The 20,552-nt window shown below is 37.3% G+C and overlaps 1 protein-coding gene across 10 annotated transcripts in view; it reads right to left on the reverse strand.

Moving 5' to 3' along the window:
* LOC306887646 (anoctamin-10) overlaps positions 1 to 20,290 on the reverse strand; it is a 32,452-nt gene extending 12,162 nt beyond the window's left edge. The window contains exons 1-14 of one of the 10 annotated variants that reach the window (XM_079445558.1): positions 20,155 to 20,274; positions 19,783 to 20,002; positions 18,901 to 19,119; positions 11,260 to 11,411; positions 10,216 to 10,413; positions 9,636 to 9,770; positions 8,440 to 8,559; positions 7,733 to 8,066; positions 7,365 to 7,600; positions 6,868 to 6,923; positions 6,452 to 6,526; positions 6,143 to 6,325; positions 5,776 to 5,967; positions 4,533 to 4,661 (exon numbers count right to left, since the gene is read on the reverse strand). In XM_079445558.1, the coding sequence (XP_079301684.1) occupies positions 4,533 to 4,661; positions 5,776 to 5,967; positions 6,143 to 6,325; positions 6,452 to 6,526; positions 6,868 to 6,923; positions 7,365 to 7,600; positions 7,733 to 8,066; positions 8,440 to 8,559; positions 9,636 to 9,770; positions 10,216 to 10,413; positions 11,260 to 11,398 (1,797 nt within the window). In that variant the 5' untranslated portion in view covers positions 11,399 to 11,411; positions 18,901 to 19,119; positions 19,783 to 20,002; positions 20,155 to 20,274. Of the gene's footprint in view, positions 1 to 4,532; positions 4,662 to 5,775; positions 5,968 to 6,142; positions 6,326 to 6,451; positions 6,527 to 6,867; positions 6,924 to 7,364; positions 7,601 to 7,732; positions 8,067 to 8,439; positions 8,560 to 9,635; positions 9,771 to 10,215; positions 10,414 to 11,259; positions 11,412 to 13,621; positions 13,658 to 18,900; positions 19,145 to 19,782 lie in introns of those variants that run through there. The other 9 variants (XM_079445565.1, XM_079445566.1, XM_079445557.1 and 6 more) reach the window with 9 other exon arrangements.
* Positions 20,291 to 20,552: the final 262 nt, after the last annotated feature.

A 20,552-nucleotide genomic window follows, 5' to 3' on the forward strand; every position in this document is an offset into this window, starting at 1 on the left:
TACTCATTAGTCTGCTTTCACAGCCTCGCTGTCTTTATAATCACACGCTTGCAAACTATTCTTACTTTCAGGTAAAATGACTGAAAGAGATGTTTGAAGCTTAATAGTGGTGTAGTTTGTTTATAGCCTACATTTAGGTTTTTACTTCCGCCAATTGTAGGCTTTGAATATTTATAAAAGTTGTGTTCATTTGGTAGGGTTATCATGATGAACAAAATGTGTTAAGTATCAAACTTTTGCTGGTCTCAGAGCTTATTTTCTACAATAATCCAAAATCCACCTAAACAGTCCTATTGGGTTTTTGTTAAGTGAACCAGGGTTTTGCTAACTTCTGGGTTGGCCAGCAAAAATCACTGCAGTACAATACCAAACTTAAAGGGATAGTTCATCCAAAAATGTAAATTAAGACCTTTAAGAATTTTCTTAAATGCTCACATTTCTTATTATCATCAATACTGAAAACATGTATGCTGCTTAATATTTTTATGGCATCTGTGATCATTTTTTTCAGGATTCTGTGAGGAATAGCAAGTTCAAAGAAACAGCAATGCTTTGAAATAGAAACTAAAAACGGTGCAAAATGTTTGAAAAAACATCTGTCTGCAGACAAATGTCTCTCTCTCTTCCTCTCAGAGGTCACAATCAGCCTCCCTACCATCAAGCTTTTCAGTTCTTCCTGATCCTCAGCCGTCTCCTGTCACCGTGGCTACACTGTTGCCTAGCTACTGCTCTCTGAGGCATGTCATCGTGTAATTACCTGAGTATCGAATGGCCCAAAAATAGGCAGCAGTCATGGCTCTGAGAAATACCAGCAATGACACACTCTCACAAACCCCTCTAATTCATTCCACCGTGAGCCAGTGACAATGCACACAAACGCAAAGTAAAGGAAAGATAACAGAGCGAGGAGACATTTGCATTAGCCATCATCTAAAGATGACCTTTGAGGGCACAGAGATTTCTCCATTACTCTTTTCGGGATTATGTATGCAACAAAAACAACAAATCCTGTTTTGCTGTATTGAAACATCTTCATATCTACAGTATATCTCATTGCTCACAGGGTTGAACAAACACTTAACCCCAGTATAAACTTCTGAATGTAACTAATCTTGCGCCATTTGTGCGACAGACATCATGTTTATAATATGAAATCGGTTTTATTTTTTCCCAAATTCAGTTTTTTTTTCCCCGTTTTAATTTCTCTAGACTAGACTTTTTTAAATTGTATTAATAAAAAAGCTTGTCTAATTAATTGAAATCATGAAACTTACAACATTTAACAGCAATTTATTAAAAGTTTAACAAAAATTGAATTTTTAAGGCAATATGAAACATTAGATTTTTTATTTTTTACCACATTCTGTTTTCGATACATTTTAAATTCATAAAATTTTAATAATCAAAAGCCTCTCTAATTAATTTTTTTTTTTTTACAAAATAATGTATTATTTTATTTATTTTTCTTTTAAAAAATACTGTGCTGTGTATTTACATATTTCTGGTGAATATTCTTTAAAAAAATAATGCCTTAACTTTATTAGCAGCAGTATTACTACCATTACATTAAGTAATATATTTCTGTCACAGTTTCTTCAAGTTAAACCAAACTTTTATTTTGATGGGTTGCTGTGAAGACCTTTAAGTTTTTGTTTGTATATGATCACTGAAGGAAATATGTACTATTACTTTTTTTTTTTCATCTTGCAATAAGTTAATTTAATGCCATACCATGCTGCAATAATCTAAACGATTTAATTGTTTGTCCTGTCCTCCTCTGTTGGTATATATCATATTGTCATGTCAGACTATATGATATTGTATTATTACTTCTGAAAGCGATCCATACATCACACAGCACTCTGCAGTCGGTGAGAAGCAGACCCTCCCCCTCTGCATACTGATCCAACGCCAAACCCTGCTCACTCCACTTAATGAACTAACAGAGTCAATAAAATATAGAAAGACAGCCTTGAGAAGCGCCCTGCATACCAGACAGAGAATGTGACTTGCTTTCTACTCAGTGTGTGTGAGCTCTATGTAAATGTGCATTTACACACGAGTTTGTTAATAACAGAGAATTTCTATAGCTATTAAGGAATAAAATCCTGAATTTATAGACTCTAGTGCTTCAATAATTCCATTAGCAGATATTTTATGGCTTTTGAGAAAGCACCTTGCCTGCAATATTTGTCCATTCTAAATAAAACTAAAAGAATAATATTTTTGGTTATATATTTTTATATTTCTACAAAATTACCACATTACAAAAACGACAAATTCAGTGAAGCAGCATTCAGACTAGGGCTGGGCGATATGTCAAAAATATCTTAATCGATAATCGCCTTAAAAAAATATCGCAATATCCGATCATATCGTCTGCCTAAGCCCCACCTCCACCAGGCCCCGCCCCCGCTAAGAAAATATTGCCAACATGCACCATATTCAGTTTGGTCTTAATTATTGCCACGTTAAAGTTTGGTATTACTTTTCTTAGTTTGTGCTTAAACTAACAGAAAACATTAGCTTTGCTGTTATGTTGGTGTTGCTAACAATTTCCACTCTTTTTAGTGTAAATTTTAGTAATTTAGTGTCAAGTCCAGCATGATCAACAAAAGATAAAGTGTATAATTCTGAATCATTTGTGGCACCAGACAGACTAATTTTATAGGTGTTTCCAAACAGGTTTACAACCGCCCCTTAGGTAGCCCCAAACACAAGCCACTAATTCAGCTAAAAGTGGACACATAAGACCCAAGGGGTCTAGGTTTTTGGCTGGTTAACACTGTGCAGTTAGATACACCTGGTAGATACCATAACTTCACTATTATGTTCCAACAAACAGTTTTCACCATTGATGGCAATTCAAAAGCATTTGTTTTCCCTTCAATAAAACTAATGAATAAAAAATGATTCAGTTGGGACAGACATGACTATGTTTCTCCTGATCTTATTTATTTGTTTGTTTGTTGTTTATTTGTCTAATAGCTTTTTTCTTTTTTTAAACATAATTGTTAGGTATGATGGTTTTTATTCATTACATAATTTCAATACTTCCATTTCTGATGATTGAATCTCATGATTTCAGTTATTCTGCTCTACAAAGGCAATAAATAAATAAACTGTAACTAAGCCAACACTGAACCTGAAGAAAAAATATATGAAATAATTTGTGGTGGGAAACAATTAATCGCAATTAATCGCTTCCGAAATAAAAACATTTGTTTACATAATACATGTTTGTATACTGTGTATATTTATGTATATATAAAAGACACACACATACAGTATATATTTATAAAATATATTTACATTTATATTGATGTATATTGAGATTAAAGACTTCTAAGTAAAGACCTTTATTTTGGATGCGATTAATCGCGATTAATCGGTGCCCAGCACTAGAAGTAATATATATAATTTTGTATATAGTATAGATAGATAGATTACACAACTGTCCTAATGTAACATCCTCTTCTCTACCATCTGAGCTATCGAAGGTTGAGTGCCATGACCCTCACAGGAAATGAATGAACACGTCAGAGATACAGACATACAGTGTAGCCACACACTCACCCACAAACAAAGTTGATTTGGAGCAACGAGCTGACCTGCCGTGACCTGTTCCAGTGTAGCAAGCATACCCATACTCCAGCTGAACCAGCCCTAAACAAATCAATTCACACCAACCAGCAGGAGCAGCCAAACTCAATCCAATCAATCTGAATTAGAACTTCAAATATCGCCTATACGAGGCGAAAACACTACTGTTTGCTTTTGATTTGACATGCATATCTTCTCTGACTTGAGTCAATTTGGATTAAGTTTACTTGATTTAATGTTGCAGAACGAAACAACAAAGCCACACACAAACCTGAATGACTACAGCCATTTGCTTTTGAGGTTTGTAAAGACTTCTCTATTCCCACAACACTCCTGGTTTTGAGTTTTATTTAAAATTCTGTCATGGTACGCTGATGCCGTGCGCGAATCAGTATGGCCTAATTACAACTCCAGTGATTACTGCGAAGTTTAATTAGCGGAAAACAAGACATGGCACAATGAATTCCTCCCCAGATCCCCACCAGGTTCACACAGAATTTCAGAAGTTTCTATTTTCTCTTCCCCAAAAAACACAAGTCTCTTGTGTGTTTGTGCGTGAGTGTGTGTTTCTCTCCATGCTTTGGGTCAGTTATTTTGAGTGGGTCTCCTGAGGCTAGAAGCAAAGCTTTTCCTTTACTGAACCTCCTGTTTAATTCTGACGTTAACCCATATGGATTGGAGCTCCACGGTAGTGGGGATCTGGATTCTTCTCTTACACAAACTGACAAAGTCTAATACACTATGTTTCCTGCATTATCCAAACCACCAGGATGGCGGTTAAGGAAACAAGAACTACAGCCAAGTTTAGTACCCTTTAACACTCACATGCAGAATGAAAACAACTCACTGACGCCACCTTATGGACCATTTGGGCCATTGCAAAAGCAGGTTATAGGTTATCATGGTGTACTGACAGAAGAATATGTTACCTCTATTGCCACCACAATGAGGATCATCTGAGTGTCTGATTCAGGGAAATATGCCTTCACTTGAGGGGATAAACCAATCAAGGCACAGTTGGTAACCACAGCGATAATGCTCATCGTCTCGAATGCCAACTGGAAGAATAAAAACACCAAATGTTAATTTTGCGTGTGTGTGTGAAAAAATAAATAAATACATAAAGTTTCTGTTGCAGTATTAAAATTGCAAATACCTTTTTAGAAATAGAGTAGTTGAAGTATTTAAAATAAATAAATAATATTATAATACTAAAATTCAAAATAAAAATGAAAACTAAAAATCGAAATAATAAAAGCTAATTCAAAATATTCTCAAATAATATTTATAATAGTGCACAAATAATACTTAAATAACCGTGGTGTGTAAACATATACTACCATTTAAATGGGACAGACAGACATGTTTCTTATAAAGACATTTGGTCTAAATAACTTTCACACATGTAAGTGTATATCAGATATATAAGAGAGACTGTGATTTGATGCTTTTGATCATTTAATGTCTACTTCCACTAATCTTCCTTATGACTAGTTCTGTCTCATAGGCTTTCTGAGAAATAGGATGAAGCATATAACGTTAAATAAATAAATAAATGATGGAATTTTACATTTGATACTCAGTTCATTAAAAACAAGTACCTTTGTACCATTTACTCAAGAAAAACTTTATAGTACTTATATTTTTATTGGAGTATTTTTACTTTAACTCAAGTACATGATTTGTGTACTTTGTACACCACTGTGTGATATCAATTTCACATGCCCTTTTCTCTGAATATGAGTATAACTGTGCCAAATCCATCTTTCATAGGCCTTTACACGCAAGTTCACTCAACAATGAAAATTCTGTCATCACACAATGCTATCGCATGGCTTCAGATAACCATGTACACTACTGTTCAAAACGTATTCAGCTGTTCATTATCTTTTATGACAATTTCTAGTTTTGTAGGAACCTTTTAGAAGGCCATATTTTAGAAGGCCTAATTTTAGAATAGCACCTTTCTTCTGGATTTGTTTTTAGCACAAACATCCATAAAACGTTGCATAATTATGACATTCGAATAATAATTTTGTACCGTTATTAAAGTTTATCATATTAAACTGTTTTTATAGCACTGTACATTTCTTCTGTCTCTTAAGATTTCTTTAAAATAGAGTAAATTATCAGCTCTTCTGGATGTGAGACTTTCTCATGAGGTTTTCTCACCTGCCACACCCCGATGTTCGCAGCTGGTTCTGAGAAGGGACGCTTGAAAACATGGCACATCTTGAAGGCGTCAGAATAAACCTCAGTGATGTTGTTCAGTACCACCAGCACAGCAGCCAGAGGATACACACAGGAGAACAGACTCACATAGCCAAACAACAGGAACTGCTCGAGGTAATCGTCAAATGTGCCCTGATCAGAGAAGTTATTTCAGAGAAATTTAAACGTCAGAAAGGGACAAAAATTATGATGTTTTTTGGTGCAAGAAACTCAGACTAACATTTTAGGTGGACTTCAGGGGAAAGTGCTTGTTCACAAAATTATATAAACTCAAGGCACCCAACTGACAGCAGTTACTGGGACCTACCAGATAGGTGTACATTTCAGTCTCCAGCTGAACTTGCTCCAGCAGGGGGAGCTCTTTATCACCCATAAGTCTCCTCATCCTCTTATGGACTTTCTTGTTCCTCCTCCTCTGCAGCCAGTATGGCAGGAAGGCCTCCATCACTTGATTCAGGATTTGAGAGGTGATGAGCAGAGTGGCCAAACTCTGATAATCCACACACAGAGACCGTTTACATCCATTTGAAACCATAAGGCATCTTGTAATCAAGTCATTTAACTTCAGTTGATTTATTGCTTGTTGAAGCAGCTGAGCTTTGTATGAAATACTGACCTGTCTCAAAAGCACCATATCTTGCATGACAAAGGCAATATAGAAGAGAGAGGCAAAGCAGTTTACGAAGTTAAACTGGAAACAAACAAAGCATCCAATAATTAAAACAAAATTTTCACTTCAGAAATGTGCATAATTTTAATAATGCCAGAATTCCCACACCTTTTGCATTTCCACTACTATACCAGTCATTTATGGTTACTAATGTTTTTTTTTATATAATCATATAGACATTGAAATCACAATTATAAAATGACTGGGAACCCTATATTACAGTAACAAATACACTTACAAGAGGTAAAATAAATAAATAAATAACAAATATTAAAACATCAAATACAAGTCAATTTAATGCTCAGTATTGCAAGTCTGAAAATTTAAAGTATATAAAGAGAAGAACAAAAATGAAAGCATACCACTAAAACTTTGAGCACAAGGTGATTCTGAAAGGATGACTCCAGTCTGTGGTTTTCTGCAAAAACAAGGAATGTGATTTACTGTTGGAAGGTAACAGAAAATAATTTTTAGTGTGAGGCATTAATAGCATTTCCATTAAATTATGGCAACATCACAAATAAATATGATTTAGACCAATGGTCCTAATACAGCAAATATTCTGGAAATATCTGGTGTGTAAGGGGATTCCTTCAAATATTGCACTGGATAATAGGGTGCTATTGAGATGTTTATTTCTTGTAATTTGTACTTTATTTCTAATAATTGATGCATTATTTGTCCCTTTAAATCTTACAGTGTGACCCTATATCTTGTTATTACAATTGCAATGTCACAGTGATTTTATTTCATATTTTAAACTTCATCTTACTTCGAGGCAGTAACTGGCTTGCATAAGATTTAGTTTAAAGTTAACTGCAAAAAAAAAAAAAAAGATTATAAAAGAAGCAGGGCTCACCCCAGGCTGTGAGAAACTCTGCAGCATAGCGATACAGTAAGTTCATGACCTCGATGACCACAGCGTAGATGATACTGGGTACAAACAGCAGAATGCCCGTCGCAATGTTAGGATTTTCATTGTATATATTTATGGCCCAGAACTCCATGTCAAAGTAAACCATCATCACGTAAAAGGACAGATACAGGCACAGCAGAACGAAGGGAACCGACACCAAATATATCCTCAACTGCCGCCTGTCGTGGGAAAATAAACATTGTTAAAACAAACTGAGCATCTAGAACGCATCCCATATTTATCATGCTTATATTTGTTTTATTCTAATGCTTTTTTTTTCCAAAACATGGTAATGTTTCAAAAACTGGTACTTTGAGCTAGGGTAGACCGGTTCCTCTCGACCCGTGACTGGATTAAATCCTAGAGCTCCGTGGAATCCAGCTCTCGGTTCTTCAAACGCTTTTTTGCGGCTCAGAGTTCCCCACCCGTACGCTAACATAGCGCTGCATCTCTTCCACACTTCCAAGAATACTGTAGACCAAACCAGGTTGAAGACCGCAAACAGCACATACTTGTCATAGTCCTCCCAGTCAAAGAGGTAGTAAGGGATACCGATGAGGGCCATGGGCACCAAGGCAAATGTGAAATACTCCAGAAATCCAAAGTAGAGCGCCAGACCCTCACCAAAGTAATGTCTGATGTCATCTACATCATGGAAGACACAAACAGAACATCTGCAATTAATATAGCACAGTGCACGGCAGTTTCAATGCATGTGTTTAATGTTCAAAAGCACCAGACTTTAAGGTGAGCTGAGCTTTGAGATGGTGCAAGTACAAATCTGCTTCACTTTACATTTACTTTTGTATCAAGTATCAACAGTACTTTTGAATTCCCTGAATAATTCAAGAGAACAGCTATAAAACACACTCACACCAAATTTGACATTCTGCTGTATTTATATAACCCAAATTCTTGTGAAATTCTTTTCACAGTAAGTTATATCAGAAGCTGATAATGAAGGCAGGAGTTGGGTTTAAAGTTCGTGCTGCCAGCGCACACAGACAGAGTGACTCACCCAGTGGCTGGAAGGACAATTTGAACTTTTTGTACCATGAGAACGAGAGTCTTTTAAGGTCTTCTTTGTTATGGAGAGGAAAATACTGGATTAGGACACCTTTAGACTGCAACCTCCGCACTGGAAAAGAGTTTACCGATAAAATGTAACTTCAAACGTAAAACCAAAAAAGCACTGTGAACAAACATGTGAATAAAAAAAACTATAGCGTTGTTGTTAAACAGCAAATATGATAATCTGAACGGCAATGTTTTACAATTAGTTTCAACTGTGACCACGCTACACTTTTTCTATTTCAAGACAGTTTCACATTGATATAAAATAACAAAACAATTGTTTTATTCTACACGGGCAGGGTCTCTTACTCCTGTGAAATGCCATGTTGAGATAGCATGACCTTACAAATACTTAATTACACTTATTTCAACATTATTTTTAAAAGTACATTAAAAACACCAATATTAATATTCCATTTCTGAATTTCACTTTTGAATAACAATGAATAACCTATAACCAAGTAATCAAAAACATTTACACCAATAATGTTTTAGCACACAGAAAGTGAGACCATTGGTTAAAGGGTTAGTTCACCCAAAAATAAAAATTCTGTCATTAATTACTCAGCCTCATGTCGTTCCAAACCCGCAAGACCTTTGTTCATCTTCAGAACACAAATTAAGATATTTTTGATGAAATCCGAGAGCTTTCTGACTCTGCATAGACAGGGCCCAGAAAGGTAGTAAGGACATAATTAATATAGTCCATCTGTGGTTCAACCTTAATTTTATGAAGGAAAATACGTTTTGCGCACAAAGAAAACAAAAATAACAACTTAATTCAATAATTTCTTCTCTTTCGTGTCAGAATTCAACGTGCGATAGTACAACGGCGCACGCATGTGCAGAAAAGAATTTGTGCATAAAGTCATTATTTTTGTTTTCTTTGAGCACAAAAAGTATTCTCGTGGGATTTCATCACAAATATCTTAGTTTGTGTTCTGAAGATGAACAAAGGTCTTGCGGGTTTGGAACGACATGAGGGTGAGTAATTAATGACAGAATTTTCATTTTTGGGTGAACTAACCCTTTAACAGCATTTTCACCACCCTCCCATCAGAAATTAAAAATACACACAGCAACTTTAATGTTTTTGTTACTGTATTTATCTAATGCAGCTATTTATAGAAATACACCTACCAACTGATTTTCCAGGATAGAGCTTAAGCTTAGGGTATCCAGGAACATGCTCTTCATTCTTAGCCCTAAGTGTGTCCAACTCATGCTTGATGATGTATTGACACTCTGCATCACTGAGAAATCCTTCACCATCTCCTATGAGCACAATGTAACAATGCAATGTTACAGAACAACCTGGACCAATACAGTTACTAAGTGTATTGTATCCTAATACTGTTTCCCTGTTGGTTAATACTGTTTCACACTTTAGTTTGGGGACCAATTCTCTCTATAATGTATGACTTTAACCTCAATAAACTCCTAAATTGCTGCTTATTAATAGTTAGTAAGGTAGTTGTTAAATTTACATATGGTGAATCTAAAATATGGTCATTCAGAATAAGACAATACGTTCTTCATAATGCTAATAAACAGTCAATATACTAGTAATGTGCATGCTAATAAGCAACTAGTTAATAGGGAGAATTTGTCCTTAAAATAAAGTGTTATCGAAGAATAAATATCTTGTTTCTAATTAATCATATACTGTAGATGTGAAGCCTATATAATGAACTAATGAAGCTGAAATCACAAATCTTACCATTAAAGTCTGTGAAGCTTTCTCTGTTGGCATAAGTGAATCCTCGCATTGTCCCATCTTGAAACTCCTTAAACAACCCTACATCCTCAGCTCCACTTAAGAGCCTTTGCGATGTAGAGCCCACCACAAAGACATTTGGATTAGACTTCTGATCACCCTGAGCTGGAAACAGAAGCCGATTCACCAACAACTCTGCTCCTGTAAACAGAATCACCATGTTACACTACATTTCTCATTTCACCAGAGAACAGTCATGAGGAAATCATTTCCTGTGGTTTATTTATTTTAAATTTTTTGTGCATACAGGCTACATCACGATTTTGATGTTGCAGACAAACGTTTTTGAAATAGTACCACCAGGCAGTCAAGCAGTCTCAATAAATTCATATTTTAATGTTTCTTTCTTTATTATCGCATCTGAACAGTTGCACAATAACTTAAACCCAATATGAATTTTAATACAGAATTTAAATTATAAACATGCTAATCAAAAAAGAGGCATATTCAAGTAACACTGTATAAAATTAATTTTTAATTTACTTTTGAATAAGCAAGAGTCATGTCATAGAACCATAATCTGTTCTTAATTTTCATGTAAAAACAGCTTAACACAATAACATCTCATGTTACTGGTCTCTAGCATTTGAAACATAACAGCAGTACTTTATCATTTATGACAGCTTTACAGCTTAAGTACAATAAAAATTAATTACAGAACTAGTACTAATATACATTTAACGATGCAGTGTCAGACTATTTTTTATTAATAAGCAGTTAATATGGCAGAGCTGCTCCTTGTTGTCTGTGCAAGCAATATGTATGAAGTATGTTTTCACTTGTGTTTTCTACAAGCAGAATTTGATATTCTGTGTTCCTGACCTCTGTGAAGGGCAGGGTTCATGTTTGGTGGGTCAGAGTGGTTGAGTAACACTGACAAAGAATGGACTTCAAACACAGACAACTTCAGAAGGCAAGTAGATATTTCAGAAAATGTTAAGTTCCTGTCAACCTCTTTCCCTAGATGTAACATGCCAGGGGTCTCACCTCCATTTTGCTGCTTGTCTCTGATCCTGTTTAGTAACCAAGTGATGGCCTCTGCTTTAGTGTCATCAGCAAGCTCCAAGACCACCAGAGGGGTGAACGAAGAGACATCACTGTCAGAAAACGACAAGTCAAGTTGCATTTTTTCCTGATCCCTGTGTTACACACGGAAGAAAAGAGAGAAGGGCATAAAAACAATTATAAATAAAATATATCACTCTCCTCAAGGTTCAGATATAAAAGATACAGGGTGAGATTTTACTTCCCTGTCCCCCCACCCACCCAACTCATTAATACAGTTGACAACTTTTCCTGCTACACACAGGTGAGTGGGCTATACAAACCACCTGTAGTAACACACTCATCCCGCTATATGCACACTAGACACTTTCTATAAACACTCCCTGCTACAAAGACTCAATAAGAATATGTTTACTTGAGCATTGCACTATGCGCTGCTTCCCACAAAATCTCTCTTTAATCTGCACAACAATTTAATGTACGAAATATATATACAATTCTTATTTCTATCTTTTTGCACAATTTCATGTACAGTATATATGTAAAGTTCTTGTACAGTCTCAGTTTGTGTATGTCTAGGCAACTAGGTATAGTAGTTATACATTTACATTTATTCATTTAGCTGACGCTTTTATCCAAAGCGACTTACAATTGCTATATATGTCAGAGGTCGCACGCCTCTGGAGCAACTAGGGGTTAAGTGTCTTGCTCAGGGACACATTGGTGTCTCACAGTGGATTCGAACCCGGGTCTCTCACACCAAAGGCATGTGTCTTATCCACTGCGCCATCACCACCCCTATATAGTATATGTATAGTCAGATGCTCTTTTTTTCTCTCTTATACTTGCATTGTTGTATGTTTATCTTATGTTTAACTAGTATGTAGCACCGTGGTGCTGCGAGACACGACATTTCGTTCCACTATATGTCCAACTTGACCTTGAACTTGAACTTACTTCAAAGCAGAAGTGAAACACCACAAGTAACACCACACAATTCACACTGTGAATAGCGAGCCTTATTTGCATCCATAACTGCTTATGAAAATGTTTTCATGTTACTTAAAAGACTAATGCAAATAGGTCATTCTAACTAATGGGTTAGAATAAAATTCATGGTTGGTCAAAAAAAAAAAAGTCAATATGTCACATATTGTGTACTGCTTGATGATGAAGACATATCATCATACAGTATAAAATTCACTTTATAATATGAGACACTACCATTCAAAAGTTTAGGATTTTTTAAGAAATTAACACTTTTATTTGGCTAAAATGTATTCAATTCATCAAATGTGGCTTTTACACTACTACAAAAGAAATCAAGAGAAAATTAAGCAGCTCAACATTGCTAATAATATTACATTTTTCTTGAGCACATTACTGTATTTTTGATCAAATAAATGCACCCTTGGAGAGCATAAGAGACTTCTTTCAAAAACATTAAAACATCTGGCACCAAACTTTTGAAAAGTACTGTGTATCCATTTTCCTTTAGTCAAACAGCAAAACTGATGACAGGATTTGAAGATGCTTTAAAAGAGCTGACGCTTTTAAGTGTTGCAGTAGTTCATAAAGTATCTATGTTCATTATAGTACAAAGTTCTCTGGAATATTTGATTCCGGCTGGTCAGTCGTGGCACTGCACAGTCAAGACTTTTTGCATAATGGCTGCTAAACTCTTTATTTCACCACTGTCTATATAGCAACAGAGAAGTGCTATTTTTGTATCTCTTGGATCACTCCATGGTCTCTTTCTTTTTATACCAACTAAGCTGGTCTGACCAGCAGTAATGTACCCATGCAGGAGATTATATATGTAGTCATGGCCAAAAATATCAGCACCCTTGGACTTCTCTCAGAAAATTTTTCAATTGCAAATGTTTTGGTATTCACGTGCTTATTGTTTTTGTTTGCACTACAAAAGAAAAAAAAAAAAAAAACAGAAGAAAAGTCAAACTTGATAAAATTTCACACAGAACTCAAAAATGGACTGGACAAATGTATTGGCACCTTGTCAAAATTGTAAGAAATAATTGCTTTTCAAGCATGTGATGCTCCTGTAATTTGTATTTAGACACACCTGTTGCAAGTGTGATGGCCATGTATTGGGCCACACATAACTTCTACAGTCTTTGCACTGATTAATAAAAACAAGCACATTGTTACATTTGTTTAGCATGTTATCTTAATTTGTCATTTTACTGAGTCAGTGCACGGGCTTGGTTATTTGGTTTAAAGCTAAAATTTTCAAATTCTCTTGACTTGAAAGGTGGCTAAAATTGAACAAACAACTTCTGATTAAGATACAGATTAAAAACAGAAATTAGGTAATAAAATGTACCTGTTGTGTTATGTGTACCCAGGCCAGACTGCTAACAAAGGGTTTAAACAGGAAGTTGAGCTGTTTTATTAGATTTATGAAGGAAGTTGGAATGTACCAACTATGCTTAGTTGGAGGGGGCATTGAAAAATATGATGTTTTGATCAATGTGATTTTTGTCTAGCACGATGCTATTTACATTAACTAAAGTTATCCAGTTGTGCTGTAGTTTGAGAGGCTAGAGCAATGTAATGTGTCTCTTTCTACTCCAACTGTATCCATGGGAATGGGATTGTATTTTGCTGAACATTTGATTTTCACCATATTTTTGTCATCAAATGGATGTCCGAAGTCACCTTTTCCCTTGTGAAAGCAAGAGTCATTAAAGACCATCACAATTTCACTCTGACCCCTGTTTGTGGCTATGGACATTTATTTTTTATTGATGTGATTTTGCTAATGCTTATGGCAGATCCATCACAACTGGTGGCAGCGGTGGGATGCCACTAGGGGCAGTCGTGAGTTGTTTTTTTCCCCCTTTTTGCCTGCTTCTGTGCATTTGGATTTTTGATATGGTTTTTTGGCCATATTTCATCATGGAGCTGAAGAAATCACAGACAAGTCAAGCTAAGGAGATGACAGAAGGAGCTATCGGAGGAGAGGAAGATACTGAGGTGGAAATTGGTTCCTTTTCTCAAGATGCTTCTCTTCAGGAGCACAGGGACATGTTCCAGACACACATTGCAATGCAAAAGGCACGAGACAGTCGTATGGAACAAGCAGCGGGCCGTCAAGAAGCCAGGTGGAAGTCTCTGCAGCATCAGTTTAGTCTCCTTCAGCAAGAGGTGCATGTTCACACTACTCCTGTACTCAATCCTGGGCTTAGTAGTAGCCATGATGATTCAGCGTCTCATTCTTTTATTCAACAAACTTCTCAAGTATCCCAGCCAAGTCCTAGTAGTAGACAGCCTGCAGTAGGGCTGCACGATTAACCTTTATCGCATCGATATTGAGGTTTTAACTCCCGCAATAACCTAACCTCAGGAGACTGAGGTTTTTTCCCCCGCCTCTGACATTTGAGTGACAAACCTATTAGCCAATCAAAATGGTCGAATCTCGCGTTCCTGGCTTGCTGGCCAATTAGAAATGGCAACAAGAAACAAGGTTGTATGCAGTGCACCGGCTTTCTGTCAGCAGCAAAGCAGCTAACACACAACGTGTACCTCGAATTGTGCCACCCTTTTTGAGTCGACGTCACGATTACGTCACAGCACAAGCTGGAGGCAATGTCTATCCTGGTTTAGGACCACCGGCGATACAAAAAGAGCCACATCCACAACAGCTATCAGACTTAGATGACATAGAGCACTACCTCACTACATTTGAAAGGATAGCTGTGGAGTGTCGGTGGCCCATGACTGATTGGGCAGTTAGACTAGTACCCCTGTTAACAGGCAAAGCTAGGAGTGCCTATGTACATATGGGTATGACTGAGTCTCTTGATTACCAGAAAGTCAAAGCTGCTATACTTAACAATATGACATCAACTCTGAAAGTTATCGTTTGCAGTTTAGGTCTTCAGATGTTGGAAGGGATGAAACCCCAAAAGAGTTATATGTACGACTGAAAGAACTGTATCACAAATGGGTTCAACCCCAAAATCGAACCAAGGAAGACATTGGTGAAGTGATTGTGCAAATATGGATTAAAGAACGTGACCCAAAAACTGCTTCTGAGGCTGGCGCTTTAGCAGATGTTTTTATGTCAGCTCGACGAAAGAACTCTGTATGGACTTTCAACCAGTGGCGGGGATCCAAAAATTCGAAGAATCAAGCTAAGATGCCTCCAGCCAAGACCAAATCAATAAGTGAGGGTAAGTCTGGGAGTGATCGGGGTGGTCCTGTTAATCACAACCCTATCCAAAAGTTTAATAGTAGAAAGGGTGTTGTGTGTTGTCAGTGTGGACAGGAAGGTCACACTAAATCAAAGTGTCCCAACAATCCTGCTGCTAATGCAAATTTGTGTTGTGTACCACGACCTGTTCACACTGAGCAGAGACATGTTCCCTTGCATTGTGCTACTGTAATCTTAAATGGTCGGGAAGAAAGAGCCTTAATTGATACAGGTAGTACGCAGTCTTTGGTTCGTACCGAGCTAGTTCCAGAAAATCTTAGAAATTCTGTTGTGAAGGTGCCTTATACGGTGTATTCATGGAGACGAGAAATGCTACTCTACTGCTAATGTTCATATTGAAGTGCAGAAACAAGTTTATTTGCTGAATGTTGGACTGGTTGATGATCTTCCCCACTCAGTGCTTTTAGGCCAAGATTTACCAGTGTTGTTTGATTTGTTGCCTGGTAGTCAGGAATGTAATATGGTTCAAACACGATCTATTGCTAGGAAGCGAGAGGAAGACACCCGTTATATTAGTGCATTGCCTTTCTTTGATTCAGACCTAGACAGTCAACCATGTAAAACCCGTAAGACTAAGAGACAAAGACAGGAAAAATTCAACTTTGTTGCAAATGGTACTGATGAAGAATCTTTTTCTGAACAACTTAAATCAAACTTTGAAGTTCCAAAAGATATAGGCCAGTTACAACAAGAAGATTCCGAAATTGGGCCTTTATACAGGGAGGCACTAGAATGGTCAGAGTAGTCAAGAGGACCATCAGAGTTTGTTTTTTTTATATACAGGATGGAGTATTCTATAGACAGCAGAGTGCAGAGACAAAGATAGTGGTGACACAAAAGCTTAGAGACTTGGTGCTTCATTTAGGGCATTCAGTTCCCTGGGCAGGCCATTTAGGGAGACAAAAGACAACTGCTTGTATTAGCCGTAATTTCTTTTGGCCCAATTTGAGAAGAGATGTGGGTGATTTTTGTAGGAGTTGTCCGGAATGTCAGTTTAGAACTATTAGAGGACCTCATAAAGCACTCTTAGAGCCCCTGCCTGTTGTAGGTGTACCGTTTGAGCAGTTGGGAATGGACGTGGTAGGGCCATTGGAACGAAGCAAGACAGGAAACCCATTCATGTTGGTTATCTCTGATTATGCCACTAGATATCCAGAGGTCTTCCCTCTTAAAACAGTGAGAGCCAGAAATGTAGCTCTTTGTCTTGTTCAGCTGTTCTCTAGACTGGGTTTTCCCCGGACCATAGTGACTGATCAGGGATCTAATTTTATGTTTATGAAGAGCAAAATTAATGAAAAATTACAATGAAGGATTGTTTGAATGGTGGATAAAGAACCCAATTAACTTCCAAACTAATTCAAGCTGATCTGTAGACACAGGGTACAACAGTGTTAGCTCGCACTATCCGTCGCCATCTGACTGAAAAGGGACGCTATGGTAAGAGACCCAGGAGGACACCACTGCTGACACAAAGGAATAAAAAAGCAAGACTGGAGTTTGGCTAAACTTATGTGACAAAACCACAATCCTTCTGGGAGAATGTACTGTGGACAGATGAGACAAAAGTAGAGCTTTCTGGTAAAAGGACATCATGGCACTATTTACAGAAAAAGAAATGAGGCCTTCAAAGAAAAGAACACAGTCCCTACAGTCAACATGATGGAGGTTCAAAGATGCTTTGCTGCTTCTGGCACTGGATGCCTTGACTGTGTGATCGGTATCATGAAATCTGATGATTACCAAAGAATTTTGGGGCGAAACATAGTGGCCAGTGTCAGAAAGCTGCATCTCCACCAGAGGTCATGGGTCTTCCAGCAGGACAATCACCCGAAACACACTTCAAAAAGCACTCAGAAATGGTTTCAAACAAAGCGCTGGAGAGTTCTGAAATGGCCAGGAATGAGTCCAGATATGAATCCCATAGAACACCTGTTGAGAGATCTCAAAACAGCAGTTGGGAGAAGGCATCCTTCAAATCTGAATGACCTGGAGCAGTTTGCAAAGAAGAGTGGTCCAAAATTCCAGTAGAGAAGTGTAAGAAACTCATTCATGGTTACAGGAAGCGATTAATTTCAGGGAGTTGCTGCCAAATACTAAGTTAAGTTAAGGGTGCCGATAATTTAGTTCTGTGTGGAATTGTTGATATGACTTAACAGATATGACTTTTCTTCTCAGTTTTTTTTGTTGTTGTTGTTTCAATGCAAACAAAAAAAATAAACATGCGAGTACCAAAACATTTGCAACTGCAACAATTTTCTGAGAGAACGGTTGCATTTTCTGACAGAATTGCAAGGGTGCCGATATTCTTGCCCAAGACTGTATGTATGTGTGTGTATATATATATATATATATATATCTATCTATCTCAACCAAATACTCTTCAAGTGTAAATTTTATGATCTGCAGCTTTAAAAAAAAAAAAAAAAAAAAATTAGGTGTGGAAAACAAATTGTAGTAGCACTGATGATAATAATATTACAGTATTACATCTAGAGCCTAATATTAGAATTATAGTATAACATCATTAAAGAGGAAAGCTAGAGAAACCTTCATTTTTTTTAATAGTAAAAAATAATTTAGTTCAGTTAGAGAACAGACACTACAATTAGAACCAGGGCCGGTTTTACACATAGGCATTCTAGGCACGTGCCTATGCTTGCTCGTCCAGGGGGGGCCAAACACAATGAAGAGATATATAGTATTTTTGTTATATAGGATATCTACAACCAGAGCCGATCCTCCCTATACGCAGAATACGCAAGCTGCGTAGAGCCCCCAAAACACCAGGGGGTCCCCTTGCTCTCAAAGATGCTTTAATTTTAGTTTTGTTTTTGAGTTTGGCCAGCGGTTATTGAAAACATGAATGATCATTTATTTTAAATAGGTGCGCTATCACCCTCCCAACGTAAAAATAAGTTCAATCATGTAACGCGACTGTCATATAGTCTCTTGCTCAAGGTTAAAAAACGAGTTGAAAGCGCACTGAGAAGAGATACTGTTTCTCGAGCGCGATCCGAGACGGCGTGAAACACGGACAAATGCTTTACATCCATTCTTTCAACCATTTATCAATAAAATAGTTTTGCAGCTAAAAAGCTACATGACATTTCTCAGCAAGGTTCTTGAAGCAGTTCAACTTAAAGATTCGCTATTACGCTGCTGCTGCTGAGACACACAGACGCAAGTATTATTCACATGCGCTTAATATCTCTCTCTCCCTCTTTCTCTTTCTAATAACTGCATTAGCCTGCATATCAATGGTTTAAGCCTCTGTTATTAGCTCTAAAATGACGTTTTGGAATTCGTGGAAGGTTTGGGATGAGGTGTGAAAAACTTCAACACACACAAGATTTCAGGACGGAAACAAATGTCTTGAAACAACTCACCTGAACAATTGATGTGTGATTGTGACTCCAGGTCGTTAAATTATTAGAGAAATAATGCACTGCCGAAGTGGTTGTGTGTAGGGTTGGGTACCGGTATGTACTAGAACTGAATCAGAGCACAGATTTCGGAGCCTCATTTCGGTGCCATGTCTGAGCGATCGATTGAAATATTTGTCCTTTGTTTCTCCGAAACGAACGTAAGAAGCATCATCACCGGCACTGCACGTGAAAAATAATTTCCTGACTGAGAAAAAGCACGTGAACTCAAGTCGGATTGGTGGTTAGGTTTAGGGGAAAGGTTGGGGTTAAGAGGGAGGAAATATCATTGGTTTAATATAAAAACAACATAAGTAAATGGAAAGTCACCACAAAGGCCTGCTGCTACACTGCAAATTGCCTGATGTGATTAATAATGCATGTATGCATCTGTTTCTGGATTCTTTCTGGATATGTACAACATAACATCAACCATTTGAAGATGCATGCATCCTTAAACATGCAATTCTGGAAGAAGAAGAAACATCCTGAAAAGTAACATTACATGAAAAGGTGTGGCAAGAAAACTAACAAAGAAGATCTGTGTAAAACTAAACCTGCAGGAGCGGCACAGTTTGTGGTCATGTCTCAGGAAACACAGCATGCGATTCTCATTACATTTAGCATCTCATTGCTTGTCCTCCTGTCAACTGGGCGGAGCTAAACATGCATGCCCGACTAGGAAACATACAAAGACAGGCACCCACTTACATTTACACGGACAAACAACCCACAAATGTCACTCTTGCTACCACTTTGCAAAGCTTAAAAGCTTGTAAAGTAGCATATTAAAGATGCAAGGCCTGAAACCCCTTGACATGTAAACTATAGCCTATGTCTACTCACAGTGTTGCGCACGCGATCAGCTGTCCAGAGAGCGAAGCAGACGTCAGTCCTGCGCTTTAGAGACCCATTCAAGCCAGCTGATTTAAAAATCTGGTTTAAATTTGTGTTTAATTCAAGTGTACGAGCCGGAGAGGTTTAAAGTTAAGGCTGACTCGAGTTCCTCCACGTCATCGAGATGACACAGCCCTTATTCTAGCTCACACCCACCCACCGATCAAACCTGTTAAACAAACACGTGGAAATGCGACTGTGAGTGATTTATCAACACTGATTTAATCATGCAGACAATACTGAAATAGATTCGTGTAAACGCTTACACCGTTATAAATGCGTTTTAACGTAAAAAAATAAATAAATAAGCATCATGTGTGCCTTGAAACAACACGTATGCAGTGAAAACGACTTCTGAAGTGTTCATTTAACGCTGATAATAATCAGTAGCCAGCTAGGAGGTCTAGATCAGAGTTCACTGTTGTTGACGCTTTGTCACGTGATCCGATTCATGAATCACTCTTTTGAACCGGTTCTTCAACTGATTCATACGAATCGCGAATCAGTCTGGATCTGACGCTTATTAAATGGGTCGGAACTGGTTACATTACCACTATTTTTGGCATATATTTAGGTCAGTTTAGTTTATGTTTAAACCTTTAACATAGTTACAATGGACACTGAAAAGCCAAAGTCTCTTTAAGGTTAGCTTTGGAAATGCTAACGGATGCTTCACGCAGAGCAATGCGAGATATGCACGAATGAACAAATATCAGTAC

The sequence above is a fragment of the Barbus barbus genome, assembly GCF_936440315.1.
Source record: "Barbus barbus genome assembly, chromosome: 21".
NCBI lineage: Eukaryota > Metazoa > Chordata > Actinopteri > Cypriniformes > Cyprinidae > Barbus > Barbus barbus.